The sequence below is a fragment of the Lissotriton helveticus genome, chromosome 4_1 (genome assembly GCF_964261635.1).
Source record: "Lissotriton helveticus chromosome 4_1, aLisHel1.1, whole genome shotgun sequence".
Taxonomy (NCBI): Eukaryota; Metazoa; Chordata; class Amphibia; order Caudata; family Salamandridae; genus Lissotriton; species Lissotriton helveticus.
This window is the reverse complement of record NC_136063.1, coordinates 1,364,222,579-1,364,250,449: the sequence shown is the minus strand read 5'-3', so window position 1 is coordinate 1,364,250,449 and position 27,871 is coordinate 1,364,222,579. Positions and strand designations below refer to the sequence as shown.

Genomic DNA, 27,871 nt, shown 5'->3' with positions numbered 1-27,871 from the left:
TCAATCAAGGCAAGTGTCCATGTAGGTCCCTTCCACTCCCTTGGGAAGACCAACCACTCGAATGTTGTTGTGGCAGTGGCGCCCTTGCGCATCCTCAGCCCGGTGTACTACAATGCACACTATCAGTCATCTCAGTTAGGTGGGTGAATAACAGTTTATGTGCAGGATGCAGCTCCAATAAGGTGATCTCCACCCCTTTGACTCGATCAGCCAACTTGTGGTGTAAAGCTTAAAGGAGCCTCAGTCCCACTGCTGAAATCTTATTAGAGGGTATCTTTAGTGTCTGCTATGGCAGCCAGGATTTTATCAAGATGAAGATGGATTGACGTCGATGCTGGGTCTGTCCCCTCTATATCCATAGCCAAGAGCAGAGTGGGCTCTTCTGAACCAGGCTGAGTGCCAGTGTTGGGGTTAACTCAGGACGGCCAAAAGTTCAGGCTTTCAGGAGCAAGGGGAGACCCACAGTGCTCCAGAGGTAGTACGCAAGGCATCGGGATGCAACAACAGAGTGGCCAGTCACCCCCCCACCATGTCACAGTAGAAGGAGATAAGGGAGCAGGCGATAAAAGGAATAGGCGGTGTATTCCCAGTAGTCCTAGATGGCAGACACATAGGTGTAATACTAGATCGATTAGTCTGTGAAATAATATGTAACAAGTGTCCCAGATGATTGCTAGGATGGCGGATGCGACAAAAAAGTCAGTTGGGTATCAGGCATAATCTGGGCGATACAGGTAGTGTGTACCACCCGGCAGGGGGTTTAGGGGCTATCGCTGTTGGTCCTCACCAGCAAAACTAGCAAGAGACGTTTTGATGGCACTAGTCTCCAATGCAAACAGTCGCAATCACAACCAGCCATGCAGGAGGTGGGTGGGTGCTCACCATCTGTCGCAACCCCCCAGTGCCCAGCCAGGAATTCACTCTGGCGATGTCCACATTTGAGGACATTTGGAGAACGTGTCTGGTCTGTAGAAGAAATGGCGGGGGGGGAGAATGGGGATGGGGAACACCCACCTCCTAGAAGGTGAAGGGGCACACCGTGAGGTGGCTGGCAGGCACCAACAGTATCGTCAGGTAGCGTAGGGGTGTAGGGTGTGTGTAGACAGACCTCGACATCAATTAAAAAGTTAAGTATGTTGTAGGTCACCACAGAACATATATAAAAAAGAGGGACGCTCACCTCAGGTCCCCCCAGGGAGGAGGAGGCTGCTGGGACTGGCAAGACAGGGCCTATGGGTGAGGCTTGGGGACATATAGTTCAGTAGGGCACTGTCCTCTCTCCAAGGCCACAGTATCTCAAACCTCCAGCCAACAGGCGTGGGGAGTCGAGAGCTACAGCAGCAGTGTTCAAGCAGCTCAGCTGCAGTCAGGGGCCCCCACTAAGGACAGATGGCCGTAATGACCTCGCCCCAATCCTTTATCTCGGATGGCAGGCAGGGAATGACCAAGCCGTCCAGCGGCGATGTGTTCCTTCCAGAGCTAGGCGGGGGAGGGAGTCCGCAGCCACACAGCAGATGGACCCCCACAGGGCTCCCCAACCTGAGGGTCAAACAACAGGGGCACAGTCCGCTGCAGGGCTTACCAGTTCCGGTGCCACCCCAGCACCTCCAGGACTCTGCGTCAGCTTAGGATCGTAGCTGTGCACTCAAGGGTCCGCCATGATGGTTGGTCGCCATAATTTCAGGGAGAAAGCAGCAATCAACAGCCCCCGAGGGTCAACCAGCATTTGGAGCTTAAGACTGACTTCTTTTGGCAACATCTCCTCTTTGCTGCAAGTCTGTGCTTTTGGCTTCATGTTTGGTGGCATTCGCAGCCGTTCTATACCATAGTCATATTGAATGAAGTTTAGAGTCTGCCCCATGGTGTTGCATGTAGGGTTGAGCTTATGACAATTCACTAGTTTGAATGCTTCGTGCAGCGTGGAGCAGTACCTTCCCCTTAGCTGTTCTTTGATAGGCCTTCCTTGGTGTACTTCAGTATTTCCACTGAGCTAGGTCGTCCGGGTCGTGGCATAAAAATTTGACTTTGACCCATGAATTTCTTTTGCTTGTGATTGTCCTTAATGACCGTTGTCGTTGGTGTCGAGGTAGTCATCGAGGGCTTAGATTTGTAATTCTTCAGCTCAGCCCCACTGTGCCCAGAGTTGTTGGCTCTTCTTTGCCTCACTTTCCTTAAGTCTTCCTTATCGCCTTATCTCCCTTCATTTCCGAAACCTCATGAATTTCAGAGCCCTCTCCTTGTGCCACTTCGGTTTCCTCAGGGTTCCTCACATTATTATAATGTTTAAAACGCTGACGTTGGTGCATAAGGCAATTTCTGGCTCCGGTGCTAAGTATCTGCAGCGCAGACTGGCCTTCTACCGTCCGGCCCGCTCCTTGCGGTCGGAATCTTTGTTCCTTGCCGTGGTGCCCCGTGTGAGGAAGGCTCGCATCGGGGGTCGTTCTTTCAGCTTTAAGGCCCCCCAGTTGTGGAACTCTTTGCCCCTTGCTCTACGCAGCATTCCGAGCCTGCTCCTGTTCAGGAAAAACCTGAAGACCTGGCTTTTTAATCTTTAGGCTATTTTTCTTTTCACCTCACTTTTTGTTTTTTTTGTCTGTTCTCTGTTATGTTTTTTTAACTGCTGAGCCGCCCTCTGAAAGCGCCGGGACACTCTTGTTGAGTAGCCGTGCGCTATATAAATAAAATCATAACATAACATAACATATTCGACAACCAAGGTCTTTCTGTGATGTTTTCTGCAACTGTGCCATGGTGTAGAGAAGCCACATTTGCTTCCACTTCCGCTTCTCAGGGTATTGGGCAGGAAATCTGCATGTGTCACAACCCTCAGAGTGGTGGTCTTTCAGCAGACAAAAGTTACAAAACTCAGGATTATCTTTCTGTGTGAAATTGTGGGTACACATCAGACTCTAGAGGGGACATGCTCCATTCCCGATGTTTATTCTACAACCCTCAGCCAATGTTCTTTGTGCTACAGTGAGCTTTCTTTAAACAAAAATAAATAATAAAATGTTTTTTCATAGAGGAAACACTTTTCCCTCAATGTCAGCCTGACCTTCCATTTTACTTCATGAGTTTCAGTGTTAAGGCAATGATCCTTCGACAAAACCTCAAAATCTTCTTGGATATCTTAACGTTCCCATTATGCTTCTAGACCCAGAGGCGTAAAAAGAATCTGATGATTGCAACCATGTTAAGGGTCTTCAGGGGCAGGTGTCTGGGGTCACAGATATGGACAGAGTACTAAATGGTTGATGTTGCCCAGGTTAAAAAATAAATTAAAAAAAGAAGACTACAAAGGCAGTTCAGAACCATTCTCTGGATAGCTGAATGATGCAAGCATATGAATACATAAAAGATTTATGCTGCAAAACCTAGGAGACTTTCAGTTATGGATATCACTCCCCAGAAAGTGCATTTCCTTCTGCACTCTCCTCCTCAGTGCACCTCTTAGTAGTGAGGCTGGCTTCTCGCAATAAACCTACCCATCGGCAAGCTAGCTACCGTTGAAAGTGCAAAATCAACAGGCTTTATGGCTCACAAAAATCTAAACTTGCATACGGATATCAACACTTTAGCAAAAGAAGCCAAATAGCAAACCAAACGTGTCCAGGAAATTTAGTCTATAAGGCCAGTAGATTTCAAAACAGTAATTCAGTCACTAGTTCCCTAGAGCCTTGATTACTGCAACTTCTTAATGATCAGCATATCCCGAATCTAGCTGGTCCCCTTAAATGTAGCCACCAGTAATGTAGTCCAAGGTATCACCCACAAAAGATCAGTGTAGAAAACTGAGGTTTTGTTACCCCCCACACACACTGCCTGGTATATGTTGCGCATTTTACTGAAGTGTGCTGGGTTCCTGCTAACCAGGTTTCCAGTACCAGTGTTCTTTCCCCTAAAATGTACTATTGTTTAACCAATTGGCAAAACCTTTAGCACCCTCTGTAAGTCCCTAGTAAATGGTACCCCTGGTACCTAGGGCTTGAGGTGCTAAAGAGGGTACCTAAGGGCAGCAGCAAGAATTGTGCACCCGAGGAGACCCCTCACCAAGCTCAAGCAGGACTGCCACTGCAGACTGCGTGTCTTGGTGCAGACTAAAGTGAAAACACGACATGTCACACATCCCTGTGTTCCTTGTCCCCCACAACTGCATAAAATATTTGCCTGCCTGGGAAGAGGGTGTAACACCCCCTCCAAAAAGAAAGAAGCTGCCGCTATTGGAATGCATATCTGGCTCCCCTCACAGGAGAGGAAGCCCCAACCCCCCCGTCCAGAGACCCCATGGCACCTGGACAGGTGGGGAAATTAGCTAGACAAGTAAGTGTGCCACCTACAGGCAGGTACCACCCCTAAGGTGTGCTACTGTGAGGTGGACACGTTTTTTCAACAAGTTTACATCTTTGTGATGGCATAGTAAGGAATTCTGGGACAGGGTTATGCCCACTTCCCACATGAAGTGGCAATATATGGGAGGTAGTGACCCCAAGGGTCGTAGCCAATTGGCTGATACCCTATACTCCCCTAATGCCCCTAAATTCAGTATTAAGGGGAGTCGCTGGCACCTGAGCAGATCCTGATGACCTAAGAAGAGAGAAGATACAGAAGAGCCACAAAAGCAAAGAAGAGAGGAGAAGCAGCTGATCTGGTACCAAGCCTGTCGGCCTGTCTGCATCCCTCGTCCAAAACTGAGCTAAAGTCTACTCATGCAGCAGCTGTGACTCCAGAAACTTGGGAGGACTGGCTATCTTCGAAAAAGACTCAAGACCACCCGTGAACATGGGGCCTGTGCTAATAATCTCCAAAAGAGGAGACTCTGAGGCCTCCAGAACCACTAAAACTCGCCACAAGAAGCCACCACTGCATCCGTCGCCTCGAGCTGAAGTAGGCCACCGGTGCCAAACAGGTTCTCTAGCCCTCCAGAGCTTGAGTCAATTAAGGTTTCACACCTCCCCAACGTCTGATTCAGCCTCTGCATGTAGGCCCCCTCAAATGCAACTGCTCCAGGAAGGAAAAAACAGACGCCTAAGGACACCACAGCCCCCATCACCCCTCGGCCTGAGAGAAGAGGACCAAAGGTGTCCTCCCCCCATCCTCCAGCATCGCAAGACCTGCTAGTTCAGACTGACTGGCTTCCTAGCCAGAGCCTGCAGCCTCTTTTTACAGTGACCGATCCCCATTGAAAACACATTCAGCACCCGACAAAGAATTGCCTACTGCCCCTGGGCACCCTCATGCCACTGCAGGTGTACTGCCTTGGACCTTACCCACCACTATTGGTCCTGTAAGTCAATGTACAGTACCTGTTTGTAGAACTCGTTCTTCCTTCCATGGGATAACATTGCTGACCTCAGAAATTGCACTGTGTCCAAAATATTTTGAAATACAAAAAAATACTTGCCTGAATGATTTTTCTCCGATGCCGAAGCATATATAAAAGTCTTCATCACAACAAAATATTAGATGAGTCAGAGGCTATTTTTAAAGACCGAATGGGATAATGCGCCCCTAATACATGAACTCTACAAACAAAGAATATCCCATTATCTACAAACTACTTATGCATCTGGGATATTTTTTCTGTGGCGGCGTCGACCAGGAGGAATATCCCAGATTCATAAGTAGTTTGTAGACCATGGCATATATAAAAGTACCTGCTATTTTCATAAACCGGTGTGAATCTCCTTTTTGAGTTGTGTGTTTTATTTATTAATCATAGTGTGTGTCTGCAAATGTCGTGCACTCCTCTGTGTTCAGCCTCAGGCTGCTCGACCACATTAGCCCATAATAGAGCACTTTGGAATTGCATAGCAAGCCCTTTTCCACTCATAAAGAAACCCCCTGGACTCTTTACATAGTATATCAACCTACTGATAGAACATATAACAGCCAACTTACTACAATCAGACACATGACCTCATTTCTAATCACCCTTAACATGGCTTCCTATAGAAGCCAAAGCCGTATTCACGTTATTCTGTATAGTTTATAAATAGGCTTTCCTGTTATTTTATATTTAGTGTGATTTCCAATGTGTTTTTTTCAGTATTTCCCAAGATTTTTCAAACATTCTAATAATCAGTGGCTATCAGTTTCTTTTTATCTGTTAAAACACCAGTAGTAGCCATTTTTCCAGTGCTTATTGTATTGCTTTTATTTCCTTCCTTTCCTTGTTCATTTTCATTATCAATACTACCTTCTTCTAGTCTGATCCCACCCTTTTTCTTAATTTTTCTCTTCTAGGTAACATTTAATTATTTCCCTCAACTCAATGCCCATCTTATTTCCAAGCAGTCCTAGTTATTTTCCAGGAGTCCTGTACCACCACATATATGGAGGCATCTTTGCACCTCATTAAGAGTTGAATGCAGCAGATAAACGGTTAATAGTCTGCATTTAACACCTTCGGCATCTTTATTTTTCAAACAAAAGGCAAAGATTGTCTCAATGAAGATTTTCTACTTATGACCGGATATATACATTTTAAATAGGTGAGCGTTGCCATTGAAAATGCATTTATGTTGCGAATAACTTTGGAACCATTTGACTACGGGGGGTGAGTCCCCAAAATGCAAATTTCCCAAGCATTTTCCACAGACTTCTTTGAGAAGCACTACCGAAAAAACTGCTGAATGGGATTACATCAAATCTGGCCGGCAGATTGTGCTTTTTCTATTTTGGTGTAAATTTGTTCTGTAGTTTGAGAAATTAAGGCTTAAAAATATTTGCATATCTAGACAGTTAGGTCCGTGAAACTCCTGCAATTATGTATGGCCCAGGGAGCTTTTTTCCCCTTGGGCCATCTCGTTCATGTGGGATTCAGGCTCCTGCAAGAAGGAGCGCTCTGATTGGCTGCGAGCAAAATGAAAAAATTGCCAGCCATTACAAGACTTTGGGACTTCTCCCCTGTCCTGAAGTTCAAAAAAAACATATAAGGGGTAGGTAGGGATACCCTATCTGCCTAGGCTCTGTGGGTGGGGACCCAGAGGGACCCATGGGGGAGCACAAAAACAAAAAGTTTTTGCAGCGCTCCCGCTGGATTGCAGCAAAAAAAAAAAAAAAAAAAAAAAAAAATGGTGGCTGCTATAAATATTACTCACTGAAAGTTAACGAACGGCATGAGTTATAGTTTTTTCAGATAATTTTAACTAGAACAGCTCAATTTCTATGGTTTTGTGCAGGTAAAACGTGAACCTCATTACAACGTCCATGTAACCTTTGTTTTTATCAGTGAATTATTATTTTTTTAAATGTAAAATTATATAAAATCACAGTACGTTAATACAACCGCACCTGTACAGCCCTTGCCAGTGTGTGGCGGGGGTTTGGTTTGTGAGTGGGTGAATTTTTGTTTTCGTTGGGTTTTGGATCAGCAGGTCTATCGCAGCTTTACATTGCTGAGCTGGTGGGTGGGCTGGCCACAGACTGGGCCCTGCCATCAACCCGCCTATTGTGCGCAGGGGGAGGGGGGTAGGGGGTTGGCTTTATGCATGGTAATAAAATATTACTTTAGGTTATAGAACACTTCCGAAATGATGTAACATGTGAGGGCAAAAGCAGTGCATGATGGGGTGTAAGTTATAGTTAGCTCTGCTAACTATAACTGGTGAATCTCTAGTTTTTTTGAGTTAAAAATGTTAATGTTGTCACCAAGATAGTCCCGTAACTATCACATTAAACTTTGATTTTCCAGTGAAAAAATTATTAATATATGGATGTTACTCTAAAGTTACCCTATAGCAATCTCATTCTAGTGGATGGTGCTGTAGATTCGCATCCTGTGCATATTTCAGCCATCTAGTGCTAAACCCTTTAAATAGTGATATGTAAAAACTAGGGTACAACTTTGGTGTTGCAAACATCAGTATTTTCTAATAATGTCCACTAACATTTACTTATTGATACTTCTCTTGGATATATTCCACACACACATTTTCTACTTAGGTAAAGCGGTTGATTAATTTAATACCCGTTTCCCAAACTCTTCTTTCAAGTCACACACCTCTAGTACCCTTCCCCATATCCTTCAAGTTAGATGATGGTGGGGCAAGTGCTGAAATTGCTAAGTGGCGTATTACACCTAAACTGGAGAAATAAAAATAAAAAAACTTTGTATTTCTTCCACATAGTGCCTTTATTGCTGTAAATACTGAATATATCAAACCAGTATTGTTACCACTGTGCTTTAGCTTTGTAATGCGTGTTGGTGTACCAGGCCAGAAGCATGCCTCCTTTAAAGTACAGCAGGGCCTTGCTTGAGTTTAGGAAAGCTAGCTTTTTCCACTAAGGTAAATTTAAAGAAAACAATACTGGAAGTACTTTCAAATAATGTGGGTTAAGAGCACGCATTTGTGTTTTTATGGTTGTGGCTCAAAACTACCAAGAGAGACTGGGTAATAAATACCATGTGGAAATATAATGAAATTGTCTTTACCTTGGCAGTTCTAAAACCCATACTCGTCCACTGGGTAGTAGCAAAGTGCACAGTTTCGGAAACATTGTAGCCACAACACACTTTAGACACAAAGGATCCTGGAAAACAGACAATGAACTGCCCACTTTGCTGTACAGCACGATGCACCTTGATCCCCTCATTACATAGCACCTCAGGGGAGATCTGCAACCAAAGGGGAAAAAAAGCACAGACTATAAGACAACTGAGAAATACTGAGGATTGCCTGTGACATGACGAGACATTCAGTAGCACACACTACTTTGGGGGAAACTAGCACAAGATGCAAAACAAACAGCTCACAAGACAAGGAAATGAAAACGGACTACTGGCAAAAGAAATCCCCAATTTGTTTTTACAATTGTGAAACATGGCCTTGGTTTAGGGGATTGCCGACTCCATTCAACTCCATACCCCCAAAGAATGCTGCAAAGCCCATATAAAATGTACTAATTTTATGTCAAGATTGAGAACCCTGCCCCTAATTTCTTATAGAAAAAGCAAGCTGTAAACATCAGCTGAATAACTACTCTTAACTTGTACATGATTCTTACACAATGAAAGACACCTACAGACTACTAATGTGCAAGCACAATGCTAGTTTTAGCACTAGTTTTAAGAATTAGCCTGACTGTTGACCACCTTTGAAAGCAACAAGGATGAGATTCTGCCACATGTAATCCAGGGTATTGGACTATAGGCTCCAACGTGCATGGAAGTATGTATTCTAGGATCAGACAGTGTTGCGTCTGCTGATCGTACATTAAAGGGACTAAAGTATCTCAAATTAATTATGTTTAGTTGGCAAAACAATGCTTTCCTCTCCCTCAAAGAAGTGTTTCTACTTTAATAGTTGTGTCCATTTACCAGCTCCATTTTGTTTGTGCACCTGTGGGCCATCAATGTTCAACATCATATCTCTGAACACAGCATTCAATAGTTTGTGTTTACTTTATCTACCCTCAATTTTCTACATATCCTATAGGCTTCCATGTAGTGTGCTGCCATTGCTCATTTATGAATCAACAATTTGAGATACTACCGTAAATATTAGGATTAACCGTTACTAATAATTTCAAACTAATGTGACCAACTCATTAGTTGAGTACACGTGATGCATGGATTTCAAAGGACAAAAAGTAGTGCATCCAATATAAAACTCTGGAAAGGATATGTTTAGAATGGTGGCAAAAAGTTATGCTAACCTAAAAGTGTCACACACCCAAAAGTGGTATTATTTAGCGAGAAGAATATATTTTTGGGGTGATGGAACAAATGGTACATGCTAGTTTCCCTAAGTAAGACACATTTAAACATAACTTCCATATATAAATACACCAAACTGTGAACTATTTAACTTTAGTAAAATACTGGGGCGATGCATTCAAGACCAGGTGAAAATACTATTGTCTCAAGCAGTGCAGTGAGGTTGAACTATTTTATGTAAACATATATGTATGTTCCTCGTTTGCCAATGTGTGGGAATACCACCACCTCTTGTTTCTAACTTATTTCCAAAGTAGACAAAGCCACTGTGAAAGTGAACTAGTGAGGCAAAATAAGTTTGCCCAGTCCACTATTAAGCACCTGGCACACTGCCACTGCATTGTACAGGGCACATGGGGATTCATAACACCGAAGTACCTGTAGCTTCAGAGGCAGAACCAAGGTTGATTGCCTAAGGAGAGTCGACTTTTCAGTAATTAGGAAAACTGCACAGATACAAGGCTGGCAATGATATCATGAGCAGCCTGTCTTCAAGATAAGGTCTTTGAATGGAGTAACCAGGATCTGCTCATGACAACAGAAATGATGGCTCCAAATCGGATAGTTCTCCCTTTCACGTATGTTGCAGACTAGGGAAGCAATTTTGCAAAACAGCCATGCTTAATCTCTTGTGTCAGAGTTTTTATTAGGTGTTGGCTCGTGCACAAGAATATTCCTTTTTAGGTCGAGCATTGGAGACCTCTTGTATATACTTTAGTATATACTTATTATATACTTATATGTGTATGTGCTTTGTGGGCTGTGGAGATCAGCCCTAGGACTTGTCTAGTCCCGCTTAGGGCATTTTTTTGGTTCAACTGCCTCTATTTAACTGTCTTTATAGAAAACGACCAGCAGAGGTCAGTAAAATACCAGAACTGCTTTCTGCTGAGGGACTTTCTTTTTTTCTTTTTCTGGTAACTGCCTCTATTTAACTTTCTTGATAGAAAACGACCAGCAGAGGTCAGTAAAATACCAAAATCACGTAACCATTCTCTAGATTCCAGTCCATAGAAATTGTCTTCCACAAGCAACTGTAGACAATAATATTTTTTTCAAATCTTGTATTTTCAGTGATATGACCACCGAAGGCCCTAATTTTGTATTAAAAAAAGAGCTTTGGACCATACAGTTTCCTGCTGGAAGGCAATACCACCATTTTGTGTCCTTCGTGACGTCAACGTGCTTCCTCCGGAAGCTTCCACCTTTGGTCGCCATCTTCGGATTCTTTTTTCTTTTCTTGTGTTATTCTTGTTCTTCCTCTTATTTTTTAAGTCTTGTTCATCTTTAATCCCTTACCTCCTGTCTCATCTTTCTGGCGGAGGAGGGTGGGTTCGCTATTGAATCCAGAAAGTCTTCAAGCTGCATAACGACACCGACAGGTAAGAAACTATACGTTTTGCAGCGTGAATCTTTCTGGATTCAGCATGCTGTGCGTAGACTTTGTAGCGGTGTGTCCTTATTGTGGTGGCTGGGTGGAGGATGAGCACTGGTTACTGAATGTGTTGTAAGACCTTCTGTCCCACTTGCGCTTCTTTGTTCATTTGGATAACCACACAGTAGTGCTTAGTGAACGTGTGCACTGAAGACCATGTTGCAGCTTGGCAAATGCCTTGAATCAGTGTGTTAGCTACAAAGGTAATTGAAGCTCCTTTCTTCCTTGTTGAGTGAGCATGAGCTGCTCCTTGTAACTGTTGCTCAGCTGGTTTGTGGCATAGTTGAATGGTTTGTGCAATCCATCGTGCAATGGTATTTTTGGTAACTGGTCGTCCCCAAAAACTGCTTGCGAAGGAAACAGAGTTGCTTTGTCTTTTTGCACTCCTTTGTCCTTTCTATATAGTGCATCACCGCCCTCCTGGCATCCAGTGTGTGCAGCGCTCTCTTTGTGCTTCTGATCGGTTTTTGGAAAAAAATCTAGATAATTGGATTGTTTGGTTGATGTAAAACCGAGACACTACCTTTGGCATGAAGTGTGGGTCTATTCTCATTACAATCCTATCACTGTGTATCTACAGGTAGGGCTCTTGAAGTGTTAGCGCCTGCAACTCACTTACTCTCCGTAGAGATGTGATAGCTACTAAGAAGGCTGTTTTTAGTGTGAGCATGTGCAGTGTAACCTTGTGCATGGGCTCGAATGGTGCCTTCTTCAATTGGGTCAGCACTATGTTGAGGTTCCGTGCTGGCATTCTGCTTGGCGGCGCGATCCTTTTCGCCCCTTCTAGAAATCTCTTTACGACTTGGGAGGTTAAGAAACTTTTCCCCGTTTCTCCTCTAGTGTAAGCCACAATCGCCGCTAAGTGTACCCTTAGGGACGTGTAGCTTAGTTTGCTTTGCAATAGATGTGTTAAGTATTTTAGCACGGTTGGCTCCCTTGTGATTTTCCTTTGCAATTTTTCCCTAATGCACCATTCTGAGAATCTCTTTCACTTTGCTACGTAGCATTTCCTTGTGGTAGGCCTTCTTGCCTCCCTGAGCACTGCCATTGTTACTCGCCGGTAGTTTGAGGTGTGCGAACTCTAGGTCTTCTTCATGAGGCATGCCGCCAGGCTGAGGCTCTCTGGCTCTTGGTGTAGCACCCGTCTGTTCGGCATTGTTAGCAGGTCCCTTCTTTTTGGGAATTTGTGTGCTGGTGCCTTCGCCATCTCCACAATTTGCGAGAACCAAGATTGTCTGGCCCACTGCGGTGCTATTAATATCAGTGACATGTTGTGGATCCTGCATTTGCTGAGTACCCTGTGTATCAGTGGGATCGGGGGAAAAGCGTATGCAAATGTCTTTAACCAACTTATCCATAGCGCATTCCCCTGTGACCGATGGTCTGGTTGCCAAGTGTTGGCATTTTGCATTTTGGTGTGTTGCAAATAGGTCCATTTGCGGTGTACCCCACTTCCGGAATACTGTCTGTAATTCCTGTTGTTTGATCTCCCATTAGAGGGATGCTGACGTCTGCATGCTGAGTCTGTCTGCCTCCACATTGTCCTTCCCTGGGAGATATATTGCTAGTAGGTCTATCCTTAGTGAAATGGCCCATGTCCATATCTCCGGTGCTAACCTCGATAGTGCTGCTGACTGTGTTCCTCCCTGCTTGTTGATGTAGAACATGGTCGTGGTGTTGTCTGTTTGGATCAACACCCTGTTTCCGTACAGCTGCTTCTGTAATGCTTTCAGGGTTAGGAACACTGTTTTTAGTTCCAGGTAATTGATGTGCTTAACAGCATCCTGTTTTGACTATAGCCCTCTCACCTTGATCTTGTGCATATGCGCGCCCCACCCGAGCTGGGAGGCGTCCGTTGTGATGGTCACTGTTGGAGTTGGTTGTGTGGTTTCCCCTGTGATATGTTTTGTTTGTCCACCACGCTATTTCCTCATGCACTGCGTGTGTGACAACCACTAGAACTTCCCAACTCCTGGTTGCCTGTGACCATTGCTGCTGTATCCATTCCTGGAATGGCCTCATGTGTAGTCGAATAATCTGGACTAGGTGAATGCATGACGCTATCATTCCCACTAGCCTGCTCACCGTCCTCACTGTCAGAACTTGCCCCTTGCGGTAATGACGTGTTTCCTTCAGTATCCCGAATGTTCTCTTCCTGCTGGGGAACACTTTGACCTGTATGGTGTCAATCTCTGCCCCAAGGAATATCTTGATTTGCTCTGGCCATGTTGATGAGTTCTCCCAATGAATCGAGAAACCTAGTCCTGTCACTTTTAGTATGACTTGCTGGATGTGCAGTTTGCATTGATCGTATGAACTTGCCTTTGTTATGTTATGTTAAATGGAGTTTTGTAAAGCACTCAGCTACTCAGAGTGTGTCCCGGTCCTTTACGAGCCAGTCATCGAGATAGGGGTATACATGTATCCCCTGCCTTCATAGGTGTGCTGCAACAGCTGCTAGGCATTTTGTAAACACCCTTGGTGTGGATTGTAGACCGAATGCCAGTACTGAGAACTGGTAGTGGGTTTGGTTGATCACAAACTTTAGTAGGCGCTTGTGTTTGACGGGGATGTGCAAGTATGCGTCCTTTAAATCTATAGTAGCCATGAAGTCTCCTTGCTGTATTTGTGGTATTACTTCTTGTAGGGAGGTAATCTTGAATCTTTGCGTCCTTATGAATTTGTTCAGGAACCCTAGATCTAGGATAGGTCTTAGCGTTCGTCCAGCTTTGGCACCAGCAAGTAAGTTGAACAAACCCCCTTGTTCCTTTGGTTCTGCAGTACCACCTCTATTGCCTCCTAGCTGAGCAATTCTTGCGTCTCTAGCTGCAGGAGCGAGAGCTCCTTTGCTGAGAGTGACTTTCTTCTTGGTTTTCTGTTTGGAGATTGTCTTTCTAACTCTATACAGTATCCGTATTGTATGATGTTTAGTATCCATTTGTCCGAAGTGACCTTCCTCCATTTCTGGATGAAGTCTCTTATTCTTCCCCCTACCGGTGATTGGTGTTCGAGGTACTGTTTGTCATTGAACATTTGGCTGCATCTTTTCTTTTTGACTGCCTGCCCACCCTGAGGTGCCTGATGCATGGCGGAGTCACTTGGTTGAGGGCTGTTGTCCTCCCCTTCGTGTTTGTCCTCATCCGTTTCCGCGCCCTCGATAGGACTGTCCCCGGGGTTGGTACTGCCAGTTTTGCTGCTGCGAACCCTGTTGCTGCTGGCCTTGGTTGTTCCCCTGGTGGCCTTGCTGGAACATTTGGTGCGATATGGTCGGCACGTTGCCTCCACTTCTACCACCTTGCCTCCTCGTGGGTGTGCCTCTTCTCATTCCCCTGAACTGCAACGCTCCCATGGACCTTGCTGTTTCGTTGTCCTTCTTGAGCTGTGTCAACTTGTCATCCACTGGTGTGCCGAACACTTGCTCTCTATTAGAGGGTGTATTTAGGATGTTACTTTGAACCTCTGGCTTGAATCCTGAAATTCTGAGCCATGCGTGTCTTCTCTGTTACTCCCATCATCATTAGCCTGCTCGATGTTTCTGCAGCATCCAATGCCATTTTCAGGCATGTGTTTGACATGTTCTTTCCTTCTTCTACCAGCTGAGCTGCCCTTTGTTGGTACTGGTCTGGTAGATGCTTTAGGAGCTGCCCCACTTCATCCCAGTGTTGGTATGCATGCCTATTGATCAGGGCGTTGGAATTTACGATGCGCCAATATATTGCTGCATTTCTCTCCACCTTTCTCCGTGTAAGATCCATCGTCCTGCTCTCCTTGTCTGGAGGTGGTTCGGCATTCGTGGGAACATTAGCCCTCTTCCTAGCCGTTGCTGCAATTATGGAGTTGGCTGGTACTGATCCTTGGATGTATGCAGGGTCCTTTGAAGAATGTTTGTACTTCTCCGTTCTAGGTGTCACAGCTTTGCATACTGCTGGCTCCTTAAAGGCCTCTCTTCCCTGGTCCAGCACACTAGGGATCATGGTCAGGAATTGGCTCCTAGTCTGTTGAGGCAGTAGAGTTTCCAGGAGGAAACATGCCTTGGGCTTCTCCTCCTTCATTTTGACTCCATAAGTCTGTGCAGCCTTCTGCACAACCATGTTGTAGATCCCTATGTTGTCTGGCGGCGAGGGCCTCGAAGGGTAAGTGTCTATGCCTTCTTCCGGCGAGTGTAGAGATCTTGCCATTCCACGTGTTGTGCCTCCGAGGACGTTGAGTCCGGTAGGATTGCAGATCTTTGTCGCCTTCTCCCTCGAATTAGTAGTCTTCTTCTCTCAGTTCCTCGACTGGTTCGGGCGTTTTCGGTGGTTCTGGGTCTTCGTAGTCCCTTTCGACTTCGAGTTTCGTGGGATGGTGTATTGGCTCATCTTCTCGTCAAAGTCCTTTTTCCGCTGTAGGGTGCTCGCCATTTCGGACTCAAGCCTCCTCTTCTTCCTCTCCATCTCGGCGGCATGTTCGGCGTAGAGGGTTGGAGCTTTTCTCTTCGAGGACGTCAACGACTATGTCGGCCCTTATTTCCTCGGCACCGAGGTGTCCTTCTTGAGGGCGACCTTAGACATGTTCTCACGGGTGATTGGGAGTCCTTTTCGAAGGATCTGCTTGGTTGACTGTTCCTTGAGGCTGTTGCTTTCATCAAGGGTTTCAGCGGCAGAGCTCCCATTGAGGACTCAGCTTCACTTCTACGAGTGTCGCTCTGGGCTTTTGCTTCACTCTTTCGAGTGTTGCTTGGATGTTTAGGGGTTGACGACTCCCTTACCTCCTTCGACATCTTATGGACCTCGACTACCGTGCAGTCCTCCGGCGATGTTGTCCTCTTCTCCACTGGAGAGGCCCAAGTCTCGTAGCGATGAAGGTGGCCCCTGCCCCTGCATGTTGTAGTTCGCCCTTCTCTGCCTCTCCCTTACTCTGAGGGTCTTGGGTGTAAACGCCGAGCAGGCGTTGCAGTCTTCGCTTCTGTGATCGCGCGGCAGGCAGAGGTTGCAGACTGGATGCTGATCCTTCTGGGCGTACTTATGGTGGCAATTGGTGCAAAACTTGAACAGCGTTTTGTCCATCCTCGCACTCAGGAAGCCCACTGCGAGCGCATTCTCCGTCAAACGTCGAGGTTTTGCTCGGTAAAACTTCTCCCTCGCCGCTCCGGGTACCTGACCTGTAGTCCGGTGAAGTTGAAAAACTTGATTCTTCGTCAAATAGCTTCGATTTTGCTTGATTCCTCTTCCAAAACTCTGGAAATCTTTGGCAAAGATCCAGACACATTGGCGGAAAAAAGAATCTGAAGATAGCGACCATAGGCGGGATGTTCCGGAGGAAGCACGTCGACGTCACGAAGGACACCAAATGGTGGTATGTCGACGCCCACCTGGGCCACAAAAAAAAAGAGAAAAAAAAGACTACAATTCCGGACCCAACCACTTGATGGCGGAATAATGCACAGCATAGTGAATCCAGAAAGAGTCACGCTGCAAAACCATGTTCTGTCGCTTTTAGAAAAAGGATCAACATCAATGTAAGTACTTTTAATATTAACAAATATCAAGTGTTTAAAAGTCAGTGCTTTCAAAGTGATGCACTATAGAAGTTCCTTCGCTCTCTATTAATCAAAGAATTATATCTGAGCTGCCAAAGAACGTAGTAGAGAGCTGTGAATTCTGAGACTGACTGCAACTGTATGTGTTTGTAATTTGCTATTACCAATTAGTGGTATAACCGGGTGTACAGCATTAGGGCATAAAGATTCATTAAGTAGCAATATACTTTTCAAATATTCTTTAGAACTATCAAATGTAGCAGATCAGAGATATTGGATATAGACTACAGCACATATTGAATTAATTACAATATTATACAAGAGAATGGGCACTCCAAAACGGATAGCTGAAGCTCCTCCTCCATCTTGGTTAATAATTACCAGTGAGTGACAATCCCCTTGAACAGTACTGCTATTACAAATCAGAAGAAAAACTGCTGCAATAGTTTGAGGTGAGAGCGGCCATTTATTTTTTCTGGAGCAGCATACATTTAAATTCCATTGAATTAGTTGGAGTGCATGGCTATTTTTGAGATCATATGAAAAAAGCAGCATATAAAAAGGGCGGCAGCGCTAGTCCGACTTTACATTTATTAAGGGTGCTACACAAATTTTAGATAATGTAGTGAACTTTAAGACTTTTTCACCATGTCAAACATGCTGATAACCTCCTCAGAGTGAAAGATCATCTTGCGAGATTATCATTTCGGTGAAATTAAGAATACTGTCCCACAAAGCCTATGTGTGGACGCATTTCTTCTAAATTCACAAAAGTCTTCCTTATCTACCTCAGAAAAAAGTTCAACATATTCACTGTTAAATACTCGGCACAGCAACTACGATCCAATTGCTTCATAATGTTCTACAGTCCCCACAAAGTTGTAATGAAGAACCAGACTGATAAACATTTTTAAACTGAAATTCACAGCATTTATGATGAAGCAGGCAATGGAAAATGAGCACAATAACTTCTTGCAGATTTGAATTCAGCAGTTTCAAATCTGCAAGGAAAGTGTGTTTAGTCATGTATGGCATTAGATTATTAAAAAGGTTCAAAATAGAGAAAAAACGATATCACCTACATCTAAAATCCCCTTGCTATACCTCTTTCCTAGGTTAGTCAGCCTCTCTATTGCTACATATTTTTTAGTTTAAAATCTGAAAATTGAAATATTTTGAGAAATAAACACATTTTCCCAGCCTTCCATCGCAAGGCACGGGTGTGGTTATTTTACGAGGCCAGAAAGAATACTAAGACCGAAAATGGAACTATACTCGGATACGTGGATGCAAGTGAAAATAGCTTACGAGACGAAGCTCTCCAGAACATTTTAAATGAAGGAGGGCCTAAAGCAAGGATGCGTTCTAGCGCCACATCTATCTAATCTATTTATGTCAGATTTGTCACCTAGGCTTGATAAAATCAGCTCGCATCCCCCTCGCTTGGGAACTCTGCAGATTACACATTTATCTTACGCCGATGATATAGTCCTAGCAAGTCACGCTAGTATTAGCCTCCAAAGAACGAGACGAGTTGGGGAACTTCGCTAAGAAGAATCTGCTGGAGATAAACGTTATCAAAACTAAAGCTATGATTATAAGTCAAGCCATCCATAAAAAAACATCATTTAAATTGAGCAACGTGAATCTGTAAGTAGTTGGTAGCTACAAATATCTAGGGATACATTTGGATAAAAGACTAACTTTTCAAAAACAGAATGAGGCAATAGAAAAAAAGGGAAATGGCCTAATATTTGCATTTTGCTCAATAGCAAAACATTTTAAAAGTCCCTCCTTCACACCACTACTAGCTATCACGAAAGCAAAACTTCTACCCACTCTAGCATATGGAAGTGAAGTTCAGCATGGAAAAGACGCTGCAATGAGGGATAGTCTCCAAACAAGAGCATATAAAAAAGTATTCTCGCTTCCACAGAACGTCTCACCGGCGCAGGTCCAGTTAGAATTTGGGCTACAGCAGCAACAGCTGCACAGAAGATATGTCACAATAAAAGCCTGGTATAAAGTCTGGCGTAACCGAGAAAATAAGATTAATAATGCACTTTGGAATGCGTTACAAGGCGGCCCACAATCTGCACAATTCAAATATTTTCAAACATCTTTACAGTCCACTAGGATGGTTGACCTTTGGCAGAAGAATCTTCCATTTACCACTTTTCAGCAAATCTTGAAGGAGGAGTCAAAGCAACACTCACTACTGGAGGATAAAGCCATCCTAAGTAAGCGAGCCCACGCATGAATGGTCTTGCCATCTTATATAAAATTGCAACCAGCGTCATATTTGGGTCAGCCATTTTCTTCCTATTTAAAGTCCAAGTTTTTAGCAATACGTTTTGGTAATCTGCCATCTAATGCAGACCAGCCAAGTTGGAAATATCAGGGCCCAAAGTCATGTAATCTTTGTGGCTCACCGATACAGGATTTTATTCATTTAGTTTGTATCTGCCCAACTTTAAGCCAGGATCGCCGGAAATTGCTAAAGGGACTATTCAACACAAGAGGCATTCCTTCCTGTAGAACTGCAATATTAAAATGTCTCGATCCAGAAGATCCACAGCTGAACTGTTAAATACAATTTTTAACTAATCACGAGGAAGATTTCAAACAAGGCTAGTGGCAAATCGGCCAGATTTTCTGCCCACTAAGTTAGATCCGTGCAAATGTAACTGATAATTTAACTATCTTCGAACACATAATCACATAATGTTAAGAGAGTAGCACGACTGCACTTTAGATACTAGGTTTTATGTGTTAGTTAAATCTTATCTTATGATTTTTTATTTGTAACAGGATGCAGTGCAAACGTGTGCTAATTTTTTTTTGGGGGGGGGGGGGGGGGGTTCAAAAAACCTTTAAGGGAAGAGTATGCACAATACAATTATATAACTGCCACAAATGCAAAAAAACTTCTGTGCCAAGTAATTGTTTTTCTCTTAACAAGCATATTTTTTATTTTGATTTTTTTTATTGGATATTTGAATGGTGCTATGCTGTGCGACTTATTGTCATGGTTTTAATGAACTAAACAAACTTTATTCTCATAATATTTTACAGGGCACAAAGTGCTCAGCGTTTATGTATAGATGTGTTGTAAAGTCATGGTCACGCTATATAAAACTTTGAATAAATAAATAAATAATGGTCATAACCTACAGAAGAGCAGGGAGACTAGTTTTTCTCTTTACATTGCTAATCTCCCATTTGAAATCCTCTATTTTGCTTCAACATAATTTTCATTGTGCTTAAACGGCAAGGAAAGGCAGGTTAAGACATTCAGAATGCATGTATTTTGTATAAAGAAGCATGTTTGCTTTGACACCTTACAGACAAATATGTTGAAAGTTTCTTAGTTTAAAATACTATTCAGACTCAGCATATTGGACCATGCTGGTGCATCATACTGTTAAAAGTGTATTCTGACACTCAAACACATCAAAATAATCATCCTAGTTGTAAGCCAAAAGTTTAACGATGTCCGCCCTTTCTATTAATGCAATATAGTGTACCTCTTGAAGGCCCTTTGTAACATATTAAAATGTATTTAGGCTCCTGATGATGCGGCTCTCTACTGTTCTGTATAGTGCAAAATACACATACGGCTGTATGCACTTAAACATTGAATAATCACATTGCTATGCACATTATTTACTATAACTTTACCATCTTGCAAGCGTCCAGGCCAGGAACGTCAACATTGCTTAATATATCAACAAAGAATCAATTTTTCAAAACTACAACTGTTTTCCAAGTAAGTGTGTGTGTGTGTGTGTGTGTGTGTATCTAAGCTAGGGTGGCAGTTAGTTCAACATCTAATCAAATTGAAAACTCGAACACAACATCACCAGACATCGCCTTCCTCACAGAAACATGGATGAACGCCTCCTCAGCACCCGACATCGCCATCGCCATCCCGGATACAAGATCACCCGGAGGGACCGCGTCAATCAGACCGGAGGAGGCATCGCCATCATCCACAGGAACACCATCCGTGTCACGACCATCATCGACGACACCTTCAGAGCCGCCGAACACCTGCACTTCCAGATCCACACCGACCCCAAGACCACCCTCAGAGGCATCCTCATCTACAGACCCCCGGGACCACGTACACAATTCAGAGAAGACATCGCCGACTTCATCAGCCCGCACGCCCTCCCCTCCGTGGACTACATCCTCCTCGGGGACCTCAACTTCCACCTGGAGAACAACAACGACCACAACACCACCACCTTACTGGACAACCTCGCCAACCTCGGTCTCAAGCAGCTGGTGACCACCCCCACCCACTACGCCGGACACACGCTCGACCCCGTCTTCTCCTCCAGCAAGGACATCGCCTTCAGCCACGCCACCGGACTCCACTGGACGGACCACAGCTGCGTCCACTTCAGCTTCAAAAAGAACACGATCCACCACCACCAGCAACAGGTTGCACGCAGAAGCTGGAACAAGATCACAGCCGACCAGCTTGTCGCATCCCTGAGCCAGGACCCCCCCCGCCAGCTCAGCGAACCCAAGCCAGGCCGCCAACAACCTCACTAAGTGGATCAGCAACTGCGCAGACGACCTCGCCCCACTGAGGACCCCACCCAGCAGACCCGGCAGTAAGAAAGCACCATGGTTTACCGACGAACTCAAGAGCTCCACGAAGTACTGCCGAGCCCTCGAGAGAGCCTGGCGCAGAGACCCAACACCAGACAACATGACCACCCTCAAGCTCGCCACCCGAAAACACCACCAACTGATCCACACCACCAAGAAAACCGCATTCAAGGAACGACTGGACAACAACGCACACAACAGCAAAGAACTCTTCAAAATCGTCAAAGAGCTCTCCAACCCCAGCGCCGGAAACAACGACATCACCCCATCGCAAGACCTCTGCAATTCCCTCGCCTCCTACTTCCACAACAAGATCGCAGACATACACAACAGCTTCAGCACACTATGACCGCACCAACGACCCCCACCACCACCCTCCGCGCCTGGACCCCGATCACCACCGAAGACACCATCCGCACGATGAACTCCATCCACTCCAGATCCCCAACCGACCCCTGCCCTCACCACATCTTCAACAAGGCCGACGCTGTCATCGCACCCCACCTGCGAGGCATCATCAACACCTCCTTCACCACCGCTACCTTCCCAGAGAGCTGGAAGCACGCCGAACTCAGCGCTCTACTGAAGAAACCATCAGCGGACCCCACCGAACTCAAAAACTACCGCCCCATCTCGCTTCTCCCGTTTCCGGCCAAAGTCATCGAGAAGACCGTCAACAAGCAGCTGGCCGCCTTCCTCGAGATAAATGTATCCCTCGACCAGTCGCAGTCTGGCTTCCGGGCCAACCACAGCACCGAGACCGCCCTCATTGCCGCCACTGACGACATCCGAGCCCTGCTCGACAACGGGGAAACAGCGGCCCTCATCCTCCTGGATCTCTCAGCGGCATTTAACACAGTCTGCCACCGCACCCTAATACAGCGCCTCAGCAACGTCGGAATCCAAGAGAAGGCACTAGAATGGGTCACCTCCTTCCTCGCAGGAAGGACACAGAGAGTCCGCCTCCCCCCGTTCAAATCAGAGGCCACCAAAGTCATCTGCGGAGTCCCCCAGGGTTCATCGCTCAGCCCCACCCTCTTCAATGTCTACATGAGCCCCCTTGCGGCCATCGCACGCCAGCACAACCTCAACATCATCTCTTACGCCGACGACACCCAGCTGATCCTCTCCCTCACCAACGACCCCAACACCGCCAGAGCCAACCTACACGAAGGGATGAAAGACGTAGCCGAGTGGATGATGAACAGCCGCCTGAAACTGAACTCAGACAAGACGGAAGTCCTTATCCTGGGATCTTCGCCCTCCGCCTGGGACGACTCCTGGTGGCCCCCCGCCCTGGGCAGCGCACCCAAATCAACGGACCACGCACGAAACCTGGGCTTCATACTGGACTCCTCCCTCTCCATGACCAGACAAGTCAACGCAGTCTCCTCGTCATGCTTCAACACCCTGCGCATGCTACGCAAGATCTACCGGTGGATCCCCACCAAGACTAGGAAGACGGTCACCCAGGCCCTCGTCACCAGCCGACTGGACTACGGCAACTCCCTTTACGCCGGAACCACTGCCAAACTCCAGAAGAGACTACAGCGGATCCAGAACGCCTCAGCAAGACTCATCCTGGACATCCCCCGACACAGCCACATCTCCGGACACCTGAGAGACCTGCACTGGCTCCCGATCAACAAGAGAATCACGTTCCGACTCCTCACCCACGCACACAAAGCCCTGCACAACCAAGGCCCAGGATACCTCAACAACCGACTCCACTTCTACACTCCGACCGGCCAGCTTCGATCGACCAACCACGCCCTCGCCGCCGTCCCCCGCATCCGAAGAGCCACCACAGGAGGAAGGTCCTTCTCCTACCTGGCAGCCAAGACATGGAACTCCCTCCCCACCCACCTTCGCCTCACCCAGGACCACCTCTCCTTCAGGAAGCAGCTCAAGACCGGGCTGATCGAACAGTAGCGGACCCCCCCCCCCCCCCCAAGCGCCTTGAGAACCTCTGGGTGAGTAGTGCGCTATATAAATGCCTTGATTGATTGATTGATTGAACAGAATTCACAGATGAAAGCAATTTTTGCACACTGAAAAAGCCTTAAATATATCTAGTGGACCTGGCCAGATATGCAACCCCCAGTGCAGCTAGTCACTGATCTGCAGCTAGTCACTGATCTGCAGCTAGTCACTGATCTGCAGCTGTGTAACAGCTATTTTAAATGCTGGCCTTGTGGTGATGTTCAAGGCGGCTGGTTAAATCTTGATTTCATTTCGGTTTTAAAAATGCACATCTTTTTATGTGGGAATTTGGGATATTTTTATGGTGTTCACTCAAAATATATTAGGGTTGTGGATGACGTAAGAAATGCTTAATATCTTTTCAATTCAGTGAAGCAACAGTTTCTGGTGTGGGTTTCTTAATTCCTGTGCTATCTAGACAAGGCACGAAGCTTATTGTCCGAGTGGCAGAGAATACATTTTCAAGACTCAATTCTATCACAACTGCGTTTTGAATGCTTTATAGGTCAGAGCAGGTGAGTTTACACACCAGTCGCATTTCAGCTCCACCATGAGGGTTGTCAATTATTGTTGACAAATCTCTAGAGATACTGTGATTTAGCCCTCTTAGGAGATTCATCGGTATTATGAGAAGAGGAGACATTAATCATTTGAGCCGAGGTAGAATAAATGGTAGAATGAAAGAAAAAACTACTTACCTTCTAGAACAAGCTTTCTGGTAAATACTCTACCTGATGATTCCTCGGCTCCTATATATCCTAAGCATTAGACTGGATCCTGAAGCTTTCATAGCTCTCAAGTGCGGGTAGAGGGCATCGGCAAAAACTCCATTGTGACTCACTGAAACCATAAAGGACCCTCCCCTTGCATCCTGATGTAAGTTTCATCCAATCTTTCCAGTGCCTTTGAGGTGATTAACAGATGAGAATTTCATCGCTATAATTGGTGCAGTGCAAATCTCTAGTTTTGAACTTTATTAGATGAACGGTTTGGTGCAAACCACGATTATCCCTCAGGCAGGGAGCTGGGTAGGAATGGTGAGCAATGTGCAAATATAGTATCCCCCAGGACATCGTTAGCAAAGGTAAGTTACTTTCTTCTAATGGACACTTCTACCTGCAGATTCCTTACCTCTTGAATGGGTTCTCCAGTAATACCTCCCCTAGGAGGTGGGTCTGAAGGGATGGTATGATGAGGAAATCCTGCAGCATAGAACGGGTAAAATGATCTTCCCTCCGCACCTCAGAATCCAAGTAACAATGCATGGTGAAGTTGATGGTGCAATAGGAATATCTATTACCAGAGCGGATTTTGAGGATTTGGTTCTGGTAGAATGGGCCCAGGCTCCCTACCAGAGGCTCCTTTTTCATGACAGTGCAGCACACCGTTATGCAAAGAATGATCCAAGAGGCGTTGTTCGCTTATGGAGCACTTTGTCCTTCCTGGTACCAGTATAACCTACTAAGAGATGGTCGCCAGACCGGACTTATCTAGTGTATGTAAAAACCGATCGTTCTACTAGGATCCAGTTGGTGTAGTCCAGGCGTGGCCAACAAGTAGCTCATGAGCTACTGGTACCTCTCCTGTGTGCATCGCAGACTTAATAAGGAAGAAGATTTTTTGTGGTTAATATATGTATATCAAAATTGATTTGTGCATTCGAGAAAAACTGTCCTGATTTCAGAACACATAATTTCCAAAATATATCCTAAACTGATAAATGATTGATAAATCATATAGCGTCGGCCAGATCTAGTACTAATACTATTACCTTTTGCCAGGGGCATTGCAGCTGCAGCTGGTAAGTATTATTCCTGTAGAGGATCCCAAATTGACAAAGCCTTTTGAGCATTACTGCCAGTAACTGTGCCCAGAGGTGATCACTGCTGGTAATCTTTCATAGGATGGCCACTAATGTCATCTTGTCTGATGTGGTATAACAGTAATAATTAGTAGCTTGGGATGATCTTTATCAAAAACAAGTAGCTCTTATTACTGGGAAGGTTGGAAACCCCTCGTGTAGCTGGTCCTTCTTTGTTGGATGTGGCAGGGGTTAAAAAGAAGGAAGGTTAATGGACTGCCCAAGCCCACATATGGCAGAAAAACATCTCCTGTTCGAAGAACCAACTTTTTTGGGGGAAATATATTAAAAGGGGACATACACTCAAAGCTTAAATCTCATTGACTCACCTTGCTAGCGTAATGGCAACTAAAACACAGTCTTCGACTTTAACAGCCTTAACTGGCAACTGTGAATGGGCTCAAACAGAGACCTGGGCAAAAATGTTAACACCAGATTCAAATCCTATTGAGACATGACTAAAGGTGGTGGTGTAAGAACCTCATCAACAATGGTAGGTTTGAAGAGGGGGAAGGATGATCTGGAAGGCAGAGTAATGTTAACAGGGCCACCAGGTAACCTTTAAATATGCCCAAGCCACAGCCCTGCTGGTCCATCGATAGTGTTAAACTAAGGATCTCAGACAGGCCTTAAAAGTTCTCATTGTGGTGACCGTACCAGGTGACAAACACTCTCACGTAGCAGAATGGACCACTTTTGTGGAGGGACAATGTGCAGACAGAATGACATTCACCACCTCTGGTGGTAGCTGAAAGGAGGTAGAGTTTCCTGGCTAAATCTTCAGGTATTAACGGGGAAGGTCTGGAGATTTGGGTGCGCGATGCTCCTTTCTAATTGGGATAGGGCATCCACGCTGAGACTCTGACGAAGCAGGGGCAAAAGAAGAAGCACAGACGGCTGATATGAATGAATCTGGCCTGGTCTTGAATAATCCTTGTTAGAATTTGAGAAATCAAGGTTATGGGAAGGAATATCTGGTGGAGACTCCCACCACAACTGAAACATGCCGCTCAGTGTTCTCCTAATGCAAAATGGAGGGCACAAAACGGAGGGCAGTGAGCATTGTCCAGTGTGGCAAAAGGTTAAACCAGAGGAGTCCCCCGACGTAAAGTCAATAAGGTCCAACTCCATCTTATGCAGGTCCGATTCCAATTTGGTCCATGGATGTTGCCATCTTTCTTAACTTAAGACCACGAACATTGGATATTCCCTGATTTAAGCAGAATCAATGTCAGGTCCGCCTTTAGATGCAGATGTCGCTCAACCGTATATTTCTAGAAACTGTTATAGCTTCAAGTTATTCAATTAATGCCAGATACACCATCTAATGCGGCATTTGCCTGTGTTAAATGACTGCCATCACAAAGTCAAGGTTAAACAAAAACGCATAGTCATATAACCAAAATAATGTAGTCTGAATTGACGTCCTTTTGCCTTATGTGCTCATAAGGAAACCTCTGAAACAAATACCCCGATGCACATAATCTCTATCACACATTTCTAAACTTTTGTTGAAAACTCATATTTCTGATAAGATTTAGTATAAAAGGGCTGCCAATTGACTACTTCTCATGAGAGGTCCTTCGCCCAGATTATCGCCCCAGATTTTGTCAGAGACAGTCTCACCTACTGCCGGCACACTTCGCACCTCACAGATGCTATCAGAAGCTGATAAAGTCAAGTCCCAGAGGAAGACCGCCCGACTGCTACCTCAGCACATGTTTGCCCTTCGCAGGGAACACTGTCTTTACACCTCCAATGGTAAAGACAGCCTTTACTACCAACAAGGTATGCACTGAGCCTCTTCTCCTTAAGAAACTCTAGACTGCAAGTTACTGTACATTCCATGCTTTCTTAACATAGCACATAGTAGTAGACATTAGGGTGTTAGGTTTTAGATTACATTTTAACAAAGTAAGAGAAGTTCATATTGTTCTTGTTATTAATAATGATCCTATTGGCTGTTTCTATAATATTCTGTGTGGTTGCTTTAGAAGCACCAAGAAACGGATTATTCATGTAGTAATAAATAATTTTATACTTAAGTGTTCATTCTTTTTAGTACAGTGTGTGTAATACTATGAATAAGAAATAAGCCTGTGGCTGTTTCCACGGTGCCCCTAATCCTCTTACAGGATTGTTAGTAACCCAAAAGCAATATTTACATTGAATAAGACACTGCAGGGCTACATGAACTGTTTTTTTACCATACATCGCGGTACAGTGAACCAAGTTGTCCTGTGTGACCCATTGGAGGAAAAAGCACCCCTTGTAGAGTTACACCAAAAGTCGTAATTTACGCAACACATGGAAAGGGGAGATGCCACTCACTGTAGGCAAGGTGATACCAACCTGACGTTCTGGGACCCAGATAAGTGATTGATAGTTAACCAAATATTCTGTTGTTGTGCCCAAGACCATAGTTTCAGTACTTCATAACTCCTTTCTGTTTTTTGATATACAATTTCACGGTTGTACTGTCCGTCAAGATCTGGATGGACTGACTGCCGATGGAAGGGAAGGAATTTTTTATCTTCTTTCACATTGCTCTTAATTCTAGGCCGATATGAAGCACTTTGTCCTCTGGAAATCTTAGGCCCCTGATCTCCAGTTCTGTTACTACCGTGGTCATAGTCTGTGGAGGACAAAGGACATCCCTTGAAGCACGTTCCTCTCTACTTACACCACACAAAATCCCCAGCTGTATTCCTGGAGATCACCATAGTGTTTGAA

At 45.0% G+C, this 27,871-nt stretch overlaps 1 protein-coding gene across 3 annotated transcripts in view; it reads right to left on the bottom strand.

The window, feature by feature from the left end:
* Window positions 1–27,871, bottom strand: part of JARID2 (jumonji and AT-rich interaction domain containing 2) — a 666,167-nt gene that overhangs the window by 95,055 nt on the left and 543,241 nt on the right. For all 3 annotated transcript variants that reach the window (XM_078687918.1, XM_078687917.1, XM_078687919.1), the window contains exon 14: window positions 8,435–8,617. In XM_078687918.1, coding sequence (XP_078544044.1) covers window positions 8,435–8,617 — 183 coding nt within the window. The remainder of the gene's footprint in view (window positions 1–8,434; window positions 8,618–27,871) is intronic.